The following is a 17973-nucleotide window of genomic DNA, read 5'->3' on the forward strand; positions in this document are numbered from 1 at the left end:
TATTGGCCACTGCCCCGTTTATAGTCCCGACGTACGTGTTTTACGTCACCGCGTTTAGAACGATCGGATTTTCTGACAACTTTGTGTGACCGTGTGTATGAAAGACAAGTTTGAGCCAACATCCGTCGGAAAAAATCCTAGGATTTTGTTGTCGGAATGTCCCAACAAAGTCCGACCGTGTGTACGGGGCACTAGTCTGAATTCAGGCCTGCATTACTTAGTAGTTGATATTTTACCCATTCAGTAGATTCTAGGCCTCGTCAAGAAAAAAATTGTGCAAGGTCTACTAACCCTTTGCAATCAATAACAATTCATCCAAAAGGGCTAATACCCACATAAACTGAAATCTGTTCTTGTTACTTTCTATCATTTGCTAATGTCACAAGACTCATAAGTTATAGGTGCAACCTGCTATGCTTAGTCAGCTCCTGTCTTTTTATATGTCTTGACTACTCCATTAATAAAATAGTTCTGCCACAATTCAAAATTCTAGTCCTGTAGGCCTAAAAGTATAAAACAAACAAAATAACCAAAAGGGATACAAGTAGTGGCGGCCTGTCCATTAGGGGTGCAGGGGCGCCGCCCCCCATCCATGCGTCCGGCCCCCTAATCTACATGCGGGGCACCGGACACATGGATTTCAATGTTTTTTTGTTTTTTTTTGAAGCACGTGATTAGAGCCAGAGGCTCTAATAGGCTTCAAAAAAGGGTGAGCACACCCACTTGTGTGACAATAGCGAATGAATATTCAATATTGCCTTCCTCGTTCTCCTCCTGGCCAATCATGAAGCCCCTATTAGTTAGGGAGTCTTAGGACTCCCTGGTCAATCATTTCTCAGGACACGCTTCCTGTTCCTGTGCGCCCGGGAGAAGAATGTCTCTGTGTGCTCCCTGGCAAATTCGTCAGAGTGGTCCCGGCTCTTCCTTCCCCCTGCCTACATAAGGTAAAGCATCCCCCGTTCGACTCCCATGAGGGGGGGTGCCAAGTGATCGCCACTGTCCGTGTCTCCCACTGGGGGGGTAATGGCCGCCGTCTGTCTCCCATGGGGGAAATTTGTTTGTGCCACCCCCCCCCCCCCCCAAAAAAAAAAAAAATTGAGCACCAGCCCCCACTGGATACCAGGAACCCTGCACAATGGCCACAAAAGGTGTCCTAACCCTGGAACTCATGCACAAAGGTCTCAAATCAGAATACACAAGAAAAACAAGAAACTGTCAGCTGGTTTAATTCTGAAGCATCTACCAAAAACCAGAATACCAGATTTGGGTGGACTGACCTTTTACCATACAAATTAATATATGTAGGACTAGGAAGGAGTGTGTATTAACTAGTCTTTGCTGATGGTGACTTCAAGCTATGCAGTGGAATAACATCCACTGCATATAAGCTTGTAAGCTTGTCTCCAACTTACAAGCTGACCGCAATGCACTGTTTAATTGGGGAACTGTGAGGTTTAGTTTCAGGGACGCGCCGGTGCCTTTCAGGGGAATATGCATGCACGCATGCGCACGTGGGGTCTGTCCAGAGTTATACAGCAGAGTTCTCCCACTGGTGTGCACCGGCGCGCTCCTGTGCGCGTTAGAGCTGTTTGGTGCCAAGGTGCCTTTAAAAGTGTGTCAGCTGCACTCATGCAGTGCTGTTCATCTGCAGCTCTGTACCTGTGTTCCTGTATCTGCCTGCTGATTGTTATTACTGTTATCGACCCGGCTACTTCTGACTCTTCTGCTATCTCAAATCCGACCCGGCCTGCCTGACTCTGCTATCCTCTTGTGACCTGTTGCCATACTCCTGCTTGCCTGACTACTCTGTTATTACCCATTTGCATGATCTGCCTGATCTCCTACCAAACCGGACTGTCTGTCTCTGCCTTTTGCCTGTGCCTTGTATTGCTGCATCCCAGCCTTCTCATTCAGCTCCAGGTGTTGCTGCTCCATTACCTCATACCTGCCAGTCTACTGATCCTCTTCTGCCTGCCAGCATCCGCAGCTCAGCCATCCCTGAAGGATCTCTACTCAGCTCCTGTTCCAGGCTCTGCAAGACCTTCACCAGGCACTCCTACCCACTGTGCTGTGCTCACGAGACCACTGTTCCCATTCCAGTGGCTCCTGAACCAGCATTGTAAGAGGGGTCTTCTCCTACCAGTCGGGCTCAACTACCAGGTACCTAACAGTACGAACAGCCATGACTGAGCCTGCAGGAGAGACCTCTCCTATTAAGGAGATTTGCACGCATCTTGCGGCTCTCACCCAGGCCGTGAAGACTCTGCAGGATAGCTACACCAGATTAGAGGGACAAGTTCTGAACCTTACTGGTCCTGGTAACGTGGCCTCTGCCTCAGCGGCCGCCCCAACACAGACTGTCTCATCTCCCTCTGTGGTACTGCTTCCACCTGAGCCAAGGGTTCACATTCGTGAAAGGTTTTCTGGGGACCGAACCAAGTTCCGGGCTTTTCGCAGCGCTTGTCAGCTTTACCTTGCCCTGCAACCCCGGACCTTTTCTCTGGAGGCCACTAAGGTGGGGTTTGTGATATCCCTCTTACAAGGAGAACTCCAGACCTGGGCTCACCGTCTAATTGAAACAGACTCTGTACAGATCCAGTCCTTGCCTTCCTTCTTCGAGGCTTTGGCTCAGTTTTATGAAGATCCTCAGCGGACTGCTACAGCTGAGTCAGCCCTGTTCATGCTCCAGCAAGGCCGCAGACCGGCAGAGGACTATGTCACGGACTTCAGACGCTGGAGCGCAGACACTCAATGGAACAATGCAGCCTTACGCCATCAATTCCGCATGGGCTTGTCCGAGGGCCTGAAGGATGAGCTTGCTCGGGTTAGTATGCCTGATACCCTTGAGGATCTCATCACCCTGATGATTCAGATTGATCGTCGTCTCCTTGAACGTCAGTCTGAACGTTCTTCCCAGCAAACCCACCCAGTGTGGATGACCACAAGAGTTCCAGCTCCTGCTTCCCGTTACTCGCCTCCAACCTGCTCTAACCCGGTCACTTCAACATCTGATGCTCCCGAACCCATGCAGCTAGGGCTGATGCGATCTACCTTGTCTCCAGAAGAATGAGCACACCGACGCCAGCTAAACCTCTGCCTTTACTGTGCTGGAGTAGGCCACTATGTGCACAGCTGCCCGGCTAAGACCCGTAAGTGCCCACTTTCTGTTCCTGCCAGTTTGTCTGCTTTGAGTGCTAATGCAACCCAACTTGCTCTCCCTCTTTCGTTACAGCTCCAGGGAAGGACAATTCAAGTCAACGCTATCATTGACTCCGGGACATGCAGTTGCTTTATAGACTCTGTCTTTACCACCCAACAAGATATTCCCCTCCAGGACAAGATGCATAAACTTGCCCACATTAAATCTGGGCAAGTCTCTCAGAAAACCCTTCCTCTGCCTGTCACCAGTTCTTCTCAGCATAAAGAAATTCTAACCTTGGACGTCATCTCCTCCCCGCTATTCCCGATTATTCTGGGCATACCCTGGCTCCAGGCCCATAACCCTCACGTCAATTGGACTACCAGTGAGGTTAAGTTTTTATCGTCCTATTGTCAAGAACATTGCTTACATAAACTCTCCAGATCTTCAGCCACCCTACTATGTATGGACATAGATCAGGACTTACTTAATACCATACCGGAGCCCTATCAGGAGTTTTCTGATGTATTCAGTAAAAAGGGAGCAGACTCCCTGCCACCCCATTGCCCTTACGATTGCCCAATTGAGCTTCTTCCTGGGGCCGAAATTCCTTTTGGGCACATCTTTCCCTTATCTGAAAAAGAGCAAGAAGCACTAAAGTTGTATATTAACGAGAATCTAGAAAAAAGATTTATTCGCCCCTCTACCTACCCAGCTGGTGCCAGAATATTTTTTGTCTCTAAAAAAGACCAGACCCTTCGCCCATGTGTGGACTATGGGGAGCTAAACAAAGTCACAGTTAAGAACCGCTACCCGTTGCCCCTGATACCTGAACTGTTTCAAAAGTTGAGATCTGCTGTCATCTTTACCAAACTGGATTTAAGAGGAGCCTACAACCTGGTCCGCATTCGGCCGGGGATGAATGGAAGATGGCTTTCCGGACTCGTTTTGGGCATTATGAGTACTTAGTCATGCCCTTTGGCCTATGTAATGCTCCTGCCACATTTTAGCATCTTATTAATGACGTATTCAGAGATTTCCTAGACATCTTTGTAATGGTCTATCTAGATGATATTTTGATTTTCTCTGGGTCACTTAATCAACACCGGGAACATGTTCGCAGAATCTTGGGCCGTCTTCGTCTGCACGGATTATACGCAAAAGCAGAGAAATGCGAATTTGAACAGAAGGACATTCAGTTTTTGGGATTAGTGATCTCCCCAATTGGTATAAAAATGGATCCTCAGAAGGTATCCGCCGTGCTAGACTGGCCAGTTCCCCTGGATAAGAAGGGAGTGCAATGCTTCATAGGGTTCGCAAATTTTTACGGAACATTTATCTAGGGGTTTTCCGCCATCATCTCACCCATCACGCAATTAACCAAACGGAACTGTCATTTTCACTGGAGCCCGGAGGCCCAGGACGCCTTTGAAAAACTTAAAATGCGCTTCACTTCAGCCCCAATTCTCAGTCATCCTGACCCGTCATTAGCTTTTATCCTGGAAGTTGATGCTTCCGAAGTGGCCGTGGGAGCAGTCATCTCTCAGCGGCAGAGCAACAAAGACCTAATGCACCCCGTGGGATTTTTCTCTCGAAAACTCTCTCCGGCTGAACGGAATTATGACGTAGGTGATCGGGAACTACTCGCTATCAAAACAGCATTGGAGGAGTGGAGGTATCTGTTAGAGGGCGCTGTCCATCCGGTATTAATATATACCGACCACAAAAATTTAGAATATTTGAGATCTGCCAAACGATTGAAACCTCGACAAGCCCGTTGGGCCTTATTCTTTACACGTTTTTGTTTCCATATTACATACCGGCCAGGAACAAAGAATAACAAACCAGACGCGTTGTCACGCATGTTTGACAACCCTAAGGACTTATCTGTACCTGATACCATTCTGCCTGCAAACAACTTTTTACTCCTTCAGACGGATCTTCTGTCCCTAATGAGGGAAGCATCCCCAGATTCTTTAAGCCTCCGGGGAATCACCTTAATGCCTCAAGATGGGTTATTGTGGAGAGGAAGCCAAATCTTTGTTCCAGAAGATGTTCAAGTCAAGGTGCTAACCCTACTTCACGACCATCCACTTGCAGGACATTTTGGGTCCATAAAACTCTTGAACTCGTGCAACGCACGTTCTGGTGGCCTAATTTGAAGGAGTTCTGCAGGAAGTATGTCTGTTCTTGCCCTGTCTGCATCCAGAATAAGACCACAAGAAACCGAGCCTGGGGACTGCTAAGACCTCTACCAGTACCCGACAGACCCTGGAGGATGATAGCAATGGACTTCATAGTCGAACTACCATACTCAGAAGGGTGTTCAGCGATCTTTGTGGTCGTCAACCGCCTGTCTAAAATGGCCCATTTTGTACCCTTGAAGGGAACACCTTCTGCTGTGGAAACGGCCTGTGTGTTCATTAAAGAGATCGTCAGGCTCCCCGGAGTCCCTGCAAATTTAGTGTCTGACAGGGGGGTGCAGTTCACCTCACATTTCTGGAAGGCCCTGTGTGAGATCTTGAAAATCGAACTAGCTCTGTCCTCAGCATATCATCCCCAAACTAACGGACAAACAGAAAGGACAAATTTGACCCTAGAGCAATACATTAGATGTTTTACGCCACAAATATGCATAACTAGCAGCATTGCAATTCCCCTGAAAGGGTTCCTAAGGCGCGGCTTACCTAAGTCAAAGTGTTCATTCCGCATTCTTTTTAATCTTTTGTACAGGATGATTGGGTGTCCGTGCTGCCCCTAGCGGAATTCGCATATAATAATGCTAGCCATTCTGCCACCGGTCAGTCCCCCTTTTTTGCCAATTATGGTTTTCATTTATCCTTTTTACCTGATTTTCTTCCAGAATCCTCAGTTCCAGCAGTCCAGGACACATTGCAGTTTCTCAGCCACAATAACCGGGTGTTGCAGGAGGCGGTATCCAAGGCACAAGCAGACAGTAAGAGGACATTCGATCAGAAGAGAAGAGGGGATCTGAACCTTCAGCTTGGCGATAAGGTATGGTTATCTACGAATAACATTAAGTTGACTTGTCCTTCCAAGAAGTTTGCACCTAAGTTTATTGGTCCTTTTTCGGTTAAAAGGAAAATCAATGAAGTGTCTTATGAACTATGTCTGCCTGATTCCCTTAAAATTCACCCAGTGTTTCATGTATCACTGTTGAAGCCTGCCGTGCCTGATCCTTTCCCTAAAAGGGGTACCAGGGCCCCCGAACCTGTCCTGGTGGATGGAAGTGAGGAGTATGAGGTGGAAGCCATCCTCGATTGCAGGAAAAGACTGGGGCACATACAATTTTTAATAAAATGGAAAGGGTATGGTCCAGAAAACAATTCATGGGAACCTGACAGCAATATCCATGCTAGACGCTTAATCCGTGCTTATTTTTCTGCTCACCCTGAAAAGAAGTTACCTGGGCATCTGGAGGCTGCCCGTTGGGAGGGGGCAATGTCAGGGACCTGCTGGTGCCTTTCAGGGGAATATGCGTGCGCGCATGAGCACGCGGGGTCTGTCCAGAGTTATACAGCAGACTTCTACCACTGGTGTGCACCGGCGCGCTCCCATGCGTGTTAGCGCTGTTTGGTGCCAAGGTGCCTTTAAAAGTGTGTCAGCTGCACTCATGCGGTGCTGTCCGTCTGCAGCTCTGTACCTGTGTTCCTGTGTCTGCCTGCTGGTTGTTATTACTGTTATCGACCCGGCTACGTCTGACTCTTCTGCTATCTCCAATCCGACCCGGCCTGCCTGACTCTGCCATCTTCTTGTGACCTGTTGCCGAACTCCTGCTTGCCTGACTACTCTGTTATTACCCGTTTGCATTATCTGCCTGATCTCCTGCCAAACCGGACTGTCTGACTCTGCCTTTTGCCTGTGCCTTGTATTGCTGCATCCTGGCCATATCATCCAGCTCCAGGTGTTGCTGCTCCATTACCTCCTACTGCCAGTCTGCTGATCCTCTTCTGCCTACCAGCATCCGCAGCTCAGCCATCCCTGAAGGATCTCTACTCAGCTCCTGTTCCGGGCTTTGCAAGACCTTCACCAGGCACTCCTACCCACTGTGCTCACGAGACCACTGTTCCCATTCCAGTGGGTCCTGAACCAGCATTGTAAGAGGGGTCTTCTCCTACCAGTCGGGCTCAACTACCAGGTACCTAATATTTAGTGTTGAAAAATGTAAAGTTATGCACTTGGGGGCTAAAAATATGCATGCATCATACATACTGGGGGAGTACACCTGGAGAAATCAGTGGTGGAGAAGGATCTGGGTGTTCTGGTAGATCATAAGCTTGATGATAGCATGCAATGCCAAGCAGCAGTTTCCAAAGCGAGCAAAATCCTTTCTTATATTAAGAGAAGTATGGACTCCAGAGAGAGATATCATTTTGCCCCTGTACAAATCATTAGTAACACCTCATCTAGAATACGTAGTTCAGTTTTGGGCACCAGTTCACAAAAAGAATAACGGGGACCTGAAGAAAGTGCAGAGAAGGGCAACCAAACTGATAAGAGCCATGGAGGAGCTCAGCTATGAAGAAAGATTAGCTGAACTTAATTTATTCTCTCTTGAGAAGAGGAGATTAAGGGGGGATATGATCAACATGTATGAATACATAAGGGGTCCATATAGTGAACTCGGTGCAGAGTTATTCAGCTTAAGTTCATCACAGAGGACAAGGGGCACGCTTTACGTTTGGAGGAAAAGAGATCTAATCTCCAAATACAGAAAGGCTGTGGAATAGACTCCCTCAAGAGCTGTCTCCAGCCAGCTCAGTGGATTGCTTTAAAAAAGGCCTGGATTTTTTCCTAAATGCAATATAACTGGATACTAATATTTACAGGTAAAGTTAATCCAGGGAATATCCGATTGCCCGTTGATGGATCAGGAAGTAATTTTTACCCCCGCTGGAGCAAATTGGATCATGCTTTATTGGTTTTTTTTTTTTTGCCTTCCTCTGGATCAACTGTGGGTAGAGGATAGTGTGTATATAAATAGAGAGAGAAGTTTTCTATTTGTGTGTGGTTTTTTTTTTTCTATGTTGGTTGAACTGGATGGATTTGTGTCTTTTTTTTTCAACCAGAGTAAATATGTAACTATTACAAACTTGTAACTTGTTGAATTTAATATATATACATTTATCTATATTGTAAAATGTTGCAATATAGAAATATTCATATAGGCCATATGCTGGTCTTTACTTTTCCATCTGAAGAAAAAAACAGAGTGCAAGCTTCAACAGCTTGTCTCTGCAGCAAAAATGTTTTCTCCATCTTTGAAACCAAAAATGCACAGTGTGTAAAGTAACCAGGTCTATATGTGCATTAACCTGGGGAAGTGGCAGGAAGTGCTTATTCAGAGGCATTGAGCACACTAATCTCCATGTTCTTGGTCATCTCGTTCAGAAGTAAAAGCACAACATATAGCTTCACTCCATCAAAACACAAACATCTTTGTAAAGTTTCTGGCAGAGGAGTCTGACTTGTGCTGCACAGGCCCTGTGGCCACCCCCAATAGGGTGAAGAGGGCCTCTGTAGCCAATTATGCATGCAAGGCAATCAGTGTGGGGACAAGGTCAGCTAAGAGGGTGAAACGCGTCAACTGTTTCTTTGATGGAGCTGTGTTAGTGTCTTTTTGTTACTATATTCAATAAAGGATACAAGACTTTTATTACATAACTGGAGTGCCAGCAGACAGCTGGCGCCTGAGATTTCAACAGTATGATATTGTGGTGATTGAAGTCCACCTAGAGCGGTGTGCACCCAGCTTTCTTCCCCATCCATTCCAACCGCCTTTCAACTTTTATTTTTCCAGGGACTTTTCCCAGCCACTTTAACCATTGTTATTAATGAGGAAAAGTGTGTTACTTGCCAGCTAAGCTTTTTCAGTTAAAAAAAAAAAAAAAATACAAGAAGGGTCATGGAAGCAAAGGAATGAAAGTCAGACAGATCTGAGTTTGGTAATACATATGGTATATAAAATTGTTCACATTGTTATAAAAAAAAATAATAGAACACCTGCCCACTTGTACATACCACTCATATGCTGTATTACTGAAAACCACGTCCTAAAACATGGGAACAGTGTACTATGCCAAGTGCAAGTGGTACCATTGTTAGGAATGAATGTATGCAGAAATTATTCACTACCATATATCTAAATCATATTAGATCATATTAGAGCACTAGAGACATCAATTTCAATGTAATTAAATTATTTCTTTGCTCCAGAAATGTGTTTAGATTATTCACCATGTTCATTTTAATATGCTAAACTATCCGTATTATTCTTTCTACAGAAAATGGATTAGGGTACACATAACTTGGAACGATTATTATGAATCTTAAGCAAAAGCATAATATACAGTATATCTCCCAACAATACATTTAACAGAAAGTGTAATTTAGACAGAGTGACTTTGCAGTTGGCTAGTACTACATCAGAGATAAGTGACATAAACAAGCTGCAGACAAGGTTATCATGTACCCAACAACCCGGGGACAATACACTGCATGTAAATGGATTCTAATTAGTGCACCAACTGTTCACTCAAGCATCTTTGGTAAGTAAACATTGCAGCACATCACATTGCTGAAAATGATGTCTTGCTAGTTGCACCCATACTTTTGTTACCTAAGAATAATGATAAGGTTATCATAGGTATAGATTTATAACAAACACATTTCCCCATTACCAAAACACAAAAAACTTCTTTATTAATGCTTAACAACATGGCATGCTGCAGGTCTTTGGCATGCACAAGAGTTCATTCATGACAGCATCAAGGGATGCCAAGAATGTATACTGAGCTGTGCATGCACAGTTCAGGGTACATTCTAAATAAGATTGCAAACAGGCAGGCAAGTTTGTTTTATTGCAGAAGAGACAGTCAATAAAGATTCTACCTGCTTGCAGTTTTTTTGATTTTTTACACTGTAGTATTAGGTTGGTACTGGTAAGACCAATTTAAAACTAAAGTCTTTGAACAGTTAAGTATCTTTTTGTCTTTACCAAGCTTCAAATAATCAAGGTGTTTGTTACCCCCTATTCCTCCATCACTTCCTATACCCCGATAGGTCCTTTGATCTTTTAGGTAATGGAAAGGCTATGTGGGTACAAAAGCAGCCTGTCCATTCCTGGGCAAAAGTACATGAAAGTATTGCTTCAAAATGAGATATACAGGTTAGAATTTATGATATATAATCAAATTATATATAAAGACAGATCATAGAGATCTCTAATTCTTCCTCAAGAAATTACTATAAGTAGCTGAGAAAATGACTAGGGAATTACCCCTAAAAATAGGTCTGATAATCACTCTTGCATCTACAGTATCTCACAAAAATGAGTACACCCCTCACACTTTTGTAAATATTTTATTAAATCTTTTCGTGTGGCAACACTGAAGAAATGACACTTTGCTACAATGTAAAGTAGCGAATGTACAGCTTGTATAACAGTGTAAATTTGCTGTCCCCTCAAAATAACTCAACACACAGCCATTAATGTCTAAACCGCTGGCAACAAAAGTGAGTACACCCCTAAGTGAAAATGTCCAAATTGGGTCCAAATTGGGCCCAAAGTGTCAATATTTTGTGTGGCCACCATTATTTTCAAGCACTGCCTTAACCCTCTTGGGCTTGGAGTTCACCAAAGCTTCACAGGTTTCCACTGGAGTCCTCTTCCACTCCTCCATGATGACATCACGGAGCTGGTGGATGTTAGAGACCTTGCACTCTTCCACCTTCCATTTGAGGATGCCCCACAGATGCTCAATCGGGTTCAGGTCTGGAGACATGCTTGGTCAGTCAATCACCTTTACCCTCAGCTTCTTTAGCAAGGCTGTGGTCATCTTGGAGGTATGTTTGGGGTCGTTATCATGTTAGAATACTGCCCTTCGGCCCAGTCGCCGAAGGGAGGGTATCATGTTCGGCTTCAGTATGTCATAATACATGTTGGCATTCATGGTTCCCTCAATGAACTGTAGCTCCCCAGTGCTGGCAACACTCATGCAGCCCCAGACCATGACACTCCCACCAGCATGTTTGACTGTAGGCAAAACACACTTGTCTTTGTACTCCTCATCTGGTTGCCGGCACACACAGTTGACACTATCTGAACCAAATAAGTTTATCTTGGTCTCATCAGACCACAAGACATGGTTCCAGTAATCCATGTCCTTAGTCTGCTTGTCTTCAACAAATTGTTTGCGGGCTTTCTTGTGCATCATCTTTAGTAGAGGCTTCCTTCTGGGACAACAGCCATGCAGACCAATTTGATGCAGGGTGCGGCGTATGGTCTGAGCACTGACAGGCTGAACCCCCACCCCTTCAACCTCTGCAGCAATGCTGGCAGCACTTATGCGTCAATTTCCCAAAGCCAACCTCTGGATATGACACTGAGCACGTGCGCTCAACTTCTTTGGTCGACCATGGTAAGGCCTGATCTCAGTGGAACCTGTCCTGTTAAACCACTGTATGGTCTTGGCCGCTGCGCTGCAGCTCAGTTTCAGGGTCTTGGCAATCTTCTTATAGCCTAGGCCATCTTTATGTAGAGCAACAGTTCTTTTTTTCAGATCCTCAGAGAATTCTTTGCCATGAGGTGCCATGTTGAACTTCCAGTGACCAGTATGAGATAGTGAGAGCGATAACACCAAATTTAACAAACCTGATCCCCATTCACACCTGAGACCTTGTAACACTAACAAGTCACATGACACCAGGGAGAGAAAATGGCTAATTGGGGCCCAATTTAGACATTTTCACTTAGGGGTGTACTCACTATTGTTGCCAGCGGTTTAGATATTATCGGCTGTGTGTTGAGTTATTTTGAGGGAACAGCGAATGTACACTGTTATATAAGTTGTACACTCACTACTTTACATTGTAGCAAAGTGTCATTTCTTCAGTGTTGTCACATGAAAAGATATCATAAAATGTTTACAAAAATGTGAGGAGTGTACTCACTTTTGTGAGTTACGTATATGCTAGCTTGGTTATAGTTTCACAATGCAAGCACCTGGATAAGCAAGTTCCACGACACTTATGATAGTCATAAACACCAAGGTAATGAACACCTGATTGCTTTATAACAGTATTAGAAAGCAATAACTAGTACAGATAGGCTAAAAGTAGTCATACTGCCCATAACCTGGCATAAGGAATCCTGGGGTTTATGAAGAAGTCACACAGACATTAAACTATATCCCCAGGATTTTAAGGAAAGGTGCCAAGTGGCCACAAGCAGTGCTAAAATGCTAAAAGATGTCTACATCATTTATTTAATAGTATCACCAATTGTCCTTATATTAGTATTAAATTATTGGTAGTTTGTCAAAAATTGGCTACATATTTAATTAATAGCTATTTCTAAAAAATGGCTTCCTTTCTGTTACCAATTGCTTTTAAATATTTTATTTACATTTGTAAAGCCCCCCCAGATCATCATCTTTCCTCCTCAGTATCAGCACTTCCCACAACTTCCAGGCAGGGAGTGCACACACAAACTTTCTTAAATGCTCTTGAGGTGGAACCATTATTTCCATGAGTACTTTCATTTTTTGTACACATGCTCGACTACAATTTGAGTTTAATAACACTTTAAAAGGTACTAGTGGTCAGTAGTAGGTTGCTTGTGCAGTAGGATAACTGGTATTTACTGTATCTCATCACAAATAGTCATCCATTCTATGAACCTGTAAAAGAGACTGGACCCTATTAGATTAGCCATTCCCTTAACATAAAACAGTCACGCAGCACGTAGGCCTATGTGGTACTTTTATAAATGTTTTTACAGCCAAGTCAAACTTTGTAAAATTCCCGCTTAAAAGCATCAAGTAATCACATGTAATCCCTGAGCAGAAATAAAGAGATTGGCAAACCTCCAGGGCTTCTGTTCACTTCGCTGTCTGCAGTGCTGTAAGAATAATCTCTTCCCTCTTGGTCAGCTCCAGCATAATCTCCACCACTTGGGGCCATTCTCGTCTCGGATTGCTTACGCGTAGGTGGAGGGCAGCTCCCTCTTGCCGATGGAGCTGCAGTTGATTCAGTGCCTGAAGGTAGACAAATTTATTTTAGCATAACTAACGCAGTAAATTTCCTAATAACATCTTGCCAAAATATACCATGAATCAATCCAAAACTAGCCAGTAACAGTTTGCTTAATTGTACATTCTACAAATCATTCCAACAGGCTTACTGGAGCAATGGAACAGATGTCTGATTCTCTAGAGAAATTCTGAGCTATGATATAAACACTGATTGCTGGCTTTACACATGGCACTGATATGATAGACTTCATTAACAGCTTGTCCCTCTGTCTGTCTGTAAAACCAAAAGTTCCTTGACCCCTGATAAAACTGTAATGAGCTATATCAACATTAAATAATATAAACACATTTATAGCAAGGCAAAGAACAATGTTGATTTGCAAAGTGCAGTTACTCTTATCAACCAATCAAAAATCATTTAACTGATCTGACAACAGCGAGGAGAAAACTGATTGGATTGTTACAGAATGGTTCTTTTTTATTAATTTACCGCCCACCACTTTTATGGCCCTTTACGAGCATATAACCTACCGCTTACAAAGATATACATATCTTTTTTAAAACTCCTACGTGTCATACAGATAGGGATAGCGCAATGATAAAACATTGGGTCATGTTGCACCAAAAACAGCCATAAAAACGATTAACCCAAGTAATACATAACATTAAGTGGCCTGCAAACCTCCCTTTAGGGAGTATTTGTGCTTTCTTGGTCTATAGATAGTATTTTCCAGACTGCTCTGTACAGCCTGCTTGCAGAGTCAGAACCAATGAGTTGTGGGTTGAGTAATATATCTCTGTGTTGCCAAATAGAAACTTAGCTGAAAGCCTGGCTGAGAATAGTGAGGCTATAGTGAGGAAAACTGGTAATTTCTAAGTGTTCTAAGAAATCTCCCGGTGGTTTGGCACAATTTTACATGGTACACCCTAAATATGGGTGTAAGAAGGTTGGATTTAGCCTTTAAGCAGCACTCCCATACGATGCAAAAAAGGCTTTATTGTATCCAAAACATGTAAAAAACAATCCACACAGGCAGGGGAACATAAGCAGACGCATTTCACACGAAAGCATGCTTTGTCAAAACCAATTGACAAAGCACGATTTCATATGAAACCTGTCTGCCTTTGTTTCCCTGCCTGTGTTGATTGTTTTTTACATGTTTCAGATACAATAAAGCCTTTTTTGCATGGTATGGGGGTCCTGCCATTTGTCTAATTTTCCTCATTAGTGGGTCAGCATAATCACCAGGCATCAGCAGTGGCTGCCTCCTTATTTTTTTATTGGCAAACTTACCTTCATGAAAAAAGTATCTAGACTTTCCATTAAACTCAATTAAAGAACAAAAAAAATCACACATGTAATGGCAATATCATTTTTTGGAGATACTATCCGTATGTTTAAGTAGGACAAAGTGACAGTGCCTGTGCCAAACACATCCTTCAATCCCCTTATACTCACATTACCTGCCCTCTCGCAGATTTTTGCTCCTCCACAGCCGACACAAAATCGTCTGTTTCGGCAACTCAGGGTAGCAGTGATTTCACTTCTCCAGTCAATTAAAAAAAAAGAAGTTTTCATATGGAATGGCAATATAACATTTTCGGAGATATTGTCACTATGCCCAAGCAGAGCAGTTATGTTTTCAAAAATAGGCATATCTTGAATGGCTTGCTACTACTAATAGAAAGCAACTTCAATACGGTTGGTCAACTTACAGTTTTCCATCAGCATAACAGTTATTTCTGGTTCTATTACATCTGATATGATATAGTGTGAAGTACTGTGAAAGTGTCAGTTTCTGTTTGATTCAATGAAATCTAAATGATCTGAAACATACCGGCAGACACAGACCTAACAAATTAATTGAGCACTCGTTTGTTCCGTAAGAAAACACAGACATTCATAATGTGGCTGCAAAGTTCTGGGAAGGTCTATATCCAAAACAATTCTAGAAGGTGAATTAGAGCTCTTTCAGGAGAATGACAGCTCATTAAACAAACACAACACATATTCTTACTTTCACAGACACATGCAAATGAGCTGCCTGGGATACGCAGGACAAATGTAATTAATTACAAAATAATTTGTTTAAATAAGTTCAAATTTTTAATTATAGCACTTTGGGTATGAATTTTCAATGAAGACTACATCAATTTATTGGTTAAAGTGTTTTATTTAGAAAACAGTTTTTTTTTATGTTATTAAAATTATTTCTTGGCTTTTTTATCAATGCAATTGAATTAACAATAATTAAAGTGGAACTTTACCCATAACACCTTGATAAAAAATAATGTTCTTTAGCAAGGAACATACATTCTACATGAATAATTATGCTGTCAAAATCTCCAGCATTGTTACCGCTTCTTTTTGCTGGAGGCTGCCATTTTTCTGAAGCCCAGAGTCCTTTAGGCTGTCAGCAGATCAAATTTGGCGCAGTGCCTAAAAATGGAGAGCACCTGAGCATGTGCAGAGCAGGGTGAGACAGTGTATTAATGGATTTTAAATAGTATAGACACTTATTTTTTATGTTTTATTCATATGCACCATAGACTATCTGCAATAAACAAGTTCATTAACCTCCCTGGCGGTATGATTATGTCAAATTTTTGAAGCTCAAAGCGGTACATTGTTTCGCATGGAAATTTGGCGTTATATATGGTAGGCCTGTAATTCTTAGTAATAACTCACTTAAATCTGTCCAAACAAGAGACTAGTAGACATCCCAGGTATGATCATGTTTGAAACATGAAATTATAAATTATAATATAATAACTATAAAAAAAAAAAAATACATTTAATTCAATAATGTAATCAAATCAAAACACTGAAATTTGCTCAGTTGCAGAATTGTTGCTGTCGTCACTTTTAGTGTTTAATGACGAATTTCCCCACTAATCACTATCGCTCAATTCTGCATGTGTTCTGATTTACTATCGCTGTTTTCTAGCTGGTCTAAAACCACTTTTGATGTAAAGGGACACTTTTTGGTTGCCATGGACAATCTCAAGTTTCCAGGCAGAAAGAACAGTATATATAATATAAAACTGCATGCAGGGCACTGGACAAAGCACTAGGGACAAAAGGGAGGTGAAATGATTTGATACAGTAATGTAATCTTACAGATTACAGTGTACTGTGTGTGTTATATATTTTTCACTATTTTGAATTTGCCCATGTGCTCCGCCCCGTGCGTTGCTACACTCGCAGGGAACTGAGCTCGACAGTGCTGAATCGGGCGGAGGACAAAGCGGGCGGGACATAGCAGGATCCTGGGGACAAGGTAAGCAATTTTGCCTGGATCCTGCGATGTAATCCCGAGTGTGGCTTGGGGTACCGCTTTTGGTAATGAAAATTCACCCCGAGCCACACTCAGGATTACCGCCAGGAAGGTTAAGAAACCTGTGATACGGTTTATTCATGTTTAAAGCAGAAATGCAGTGGTGGCAATTTTGATGGTGACCAGTTCACACTCCTCTCTCTTGTTCAGCTAGCATTCTAAATCCTCTCTTTTTCTTTCTTTTCAGTTCTTGATCAGCTCACACTCTACTTTCTTACTTACCTTCTCTCTATTTCTCTCTCCTCATGTATTTGATAAGTTCTCACTGTACTTTCTTTTTCTCCAGTCCTTGATCAGCTCACATTCTACCTCCACTTTCTCTCTCTCTCTCTCTCTCTCTCTCTCTCTCTCTCTCTCTCTCTCTCTCTCTCTCTCTCTCTCTCTCTCTCTCTCTCTCTCTCTCTCTCTCTCTCTCTCTCTCGTCCTTAGTCAGCTCACCATTTACCTTCTTTCTTTTTCTTTCTCACTCTCTCACTCCAGCCCTTGATCAGCTCACACTCTACCGCCTCTACATTTCTCTCTTCTGTTCTTTGATCTACCTGCTTTCTTCTCTGGTCCTTATTCAACTCATGCTCTAATTCTCTCTTTCTCCGCAGTCCTTGATACGTTCCCTCTTTGTCTCTCACTCTTTAGAGTGTGATCAGCTCACACTCTAAGGCCCGTTTCACACTGGTGCGATGCAAGAACACTGCAAATCCACTGCTGGTTCCCACATCGCACCAACTCGCATGTCAGTTCACACTGCCATATGTGAATTGCTGGGGAGTGTCAATACATTGTTAACGACACCCCCAGTTCAGCTTGCATATCGCACTGCGAACTGACAGTTTGGACATGAATCGGATCACATATGTGTGAACACACAAGCGATCCGATTCTGGTCCAAACAGAAAAAAGGGTCCTGTGCGTGTTTGGACCGTATGCGATGCGATATCAGCCATACTATCTGTATGGTTGATATCGCACCACACAGACATCGCATGTAATGTGAACAGCAGTGCGCTGCGAATTACATGCAATGTCTGGCATTGCACAAGTGTGAAGTTCTGTGAACCGGGCTTAAAGCCCGGTACACATGGGCTGAATGTCAGAAGACAACTCCCAGGGGAGACAGAAACACCAAAACTTCCTTTGTATTCCTTTTGCCACCGCTTGTCTGGAAAAAACTGGAGTGAGAGTTCTTCCTTAATAGTCAACTGCCAGATACAGTTGCATTATTAAAAATAATAATAAATCAATAAAAATATATATATATATATATTTACATATTTGCACATTTGTTACCCTAAAATAAAAACAGAGTAGAGATTTGGTTAATTACAGCAGTATACTAATTAAAAATGCTGTCACTAAAAATAAGTATTAGGTTTGCAAAGTGTTAAAGGCAGGCTTTTTGTTAGCGGGAACGCAGTTCCGGCGCCTCCAGCACTAAATGTATTTT

The 17973-nt window shown here is 43.0% G+C and overlaps 1 protein-coding gene across 4 annotated transcripts in view; it reads right to left on the bottom strand.

Annotated features, from left to right (window-relative positions):
• The window catches only part of RPH3A (rabphilin 3A), a 433918-nt gene that overhangs the window by 158698 nt on the left and 257247 nt on the right, over window positions 1–17973 (bottom strand). For all 4 annotated transcript variants that reach the window (XM_073625921.1, XM_073625905.1, XM_073625913.1 and 1 more), the window contains one exon: window positions 13027–13197. In XM_073625921.1, coding sequence (XP_073482022.1) covers window positions 13027–13197 — 171 coding nt within the window. The remainder of the gene's footprint in view (window positions 1–13026; window positions 13198–17973) is intronic.

Source organism: Aquarana catesbeiana, linkage group LG01, assembly GCF_042186555.1.
Source record: "Aquarana catesbeiana isolate 2022-GZ linkage group LG01, ASM4218655v1, whole genome shotgun sequence".
Lineage (NCBI taxonomy): Eukaryota > Metazoa > Chordata > Amphibia > Anura > Ranidae > Aquarana > Aquarana catesbeiana.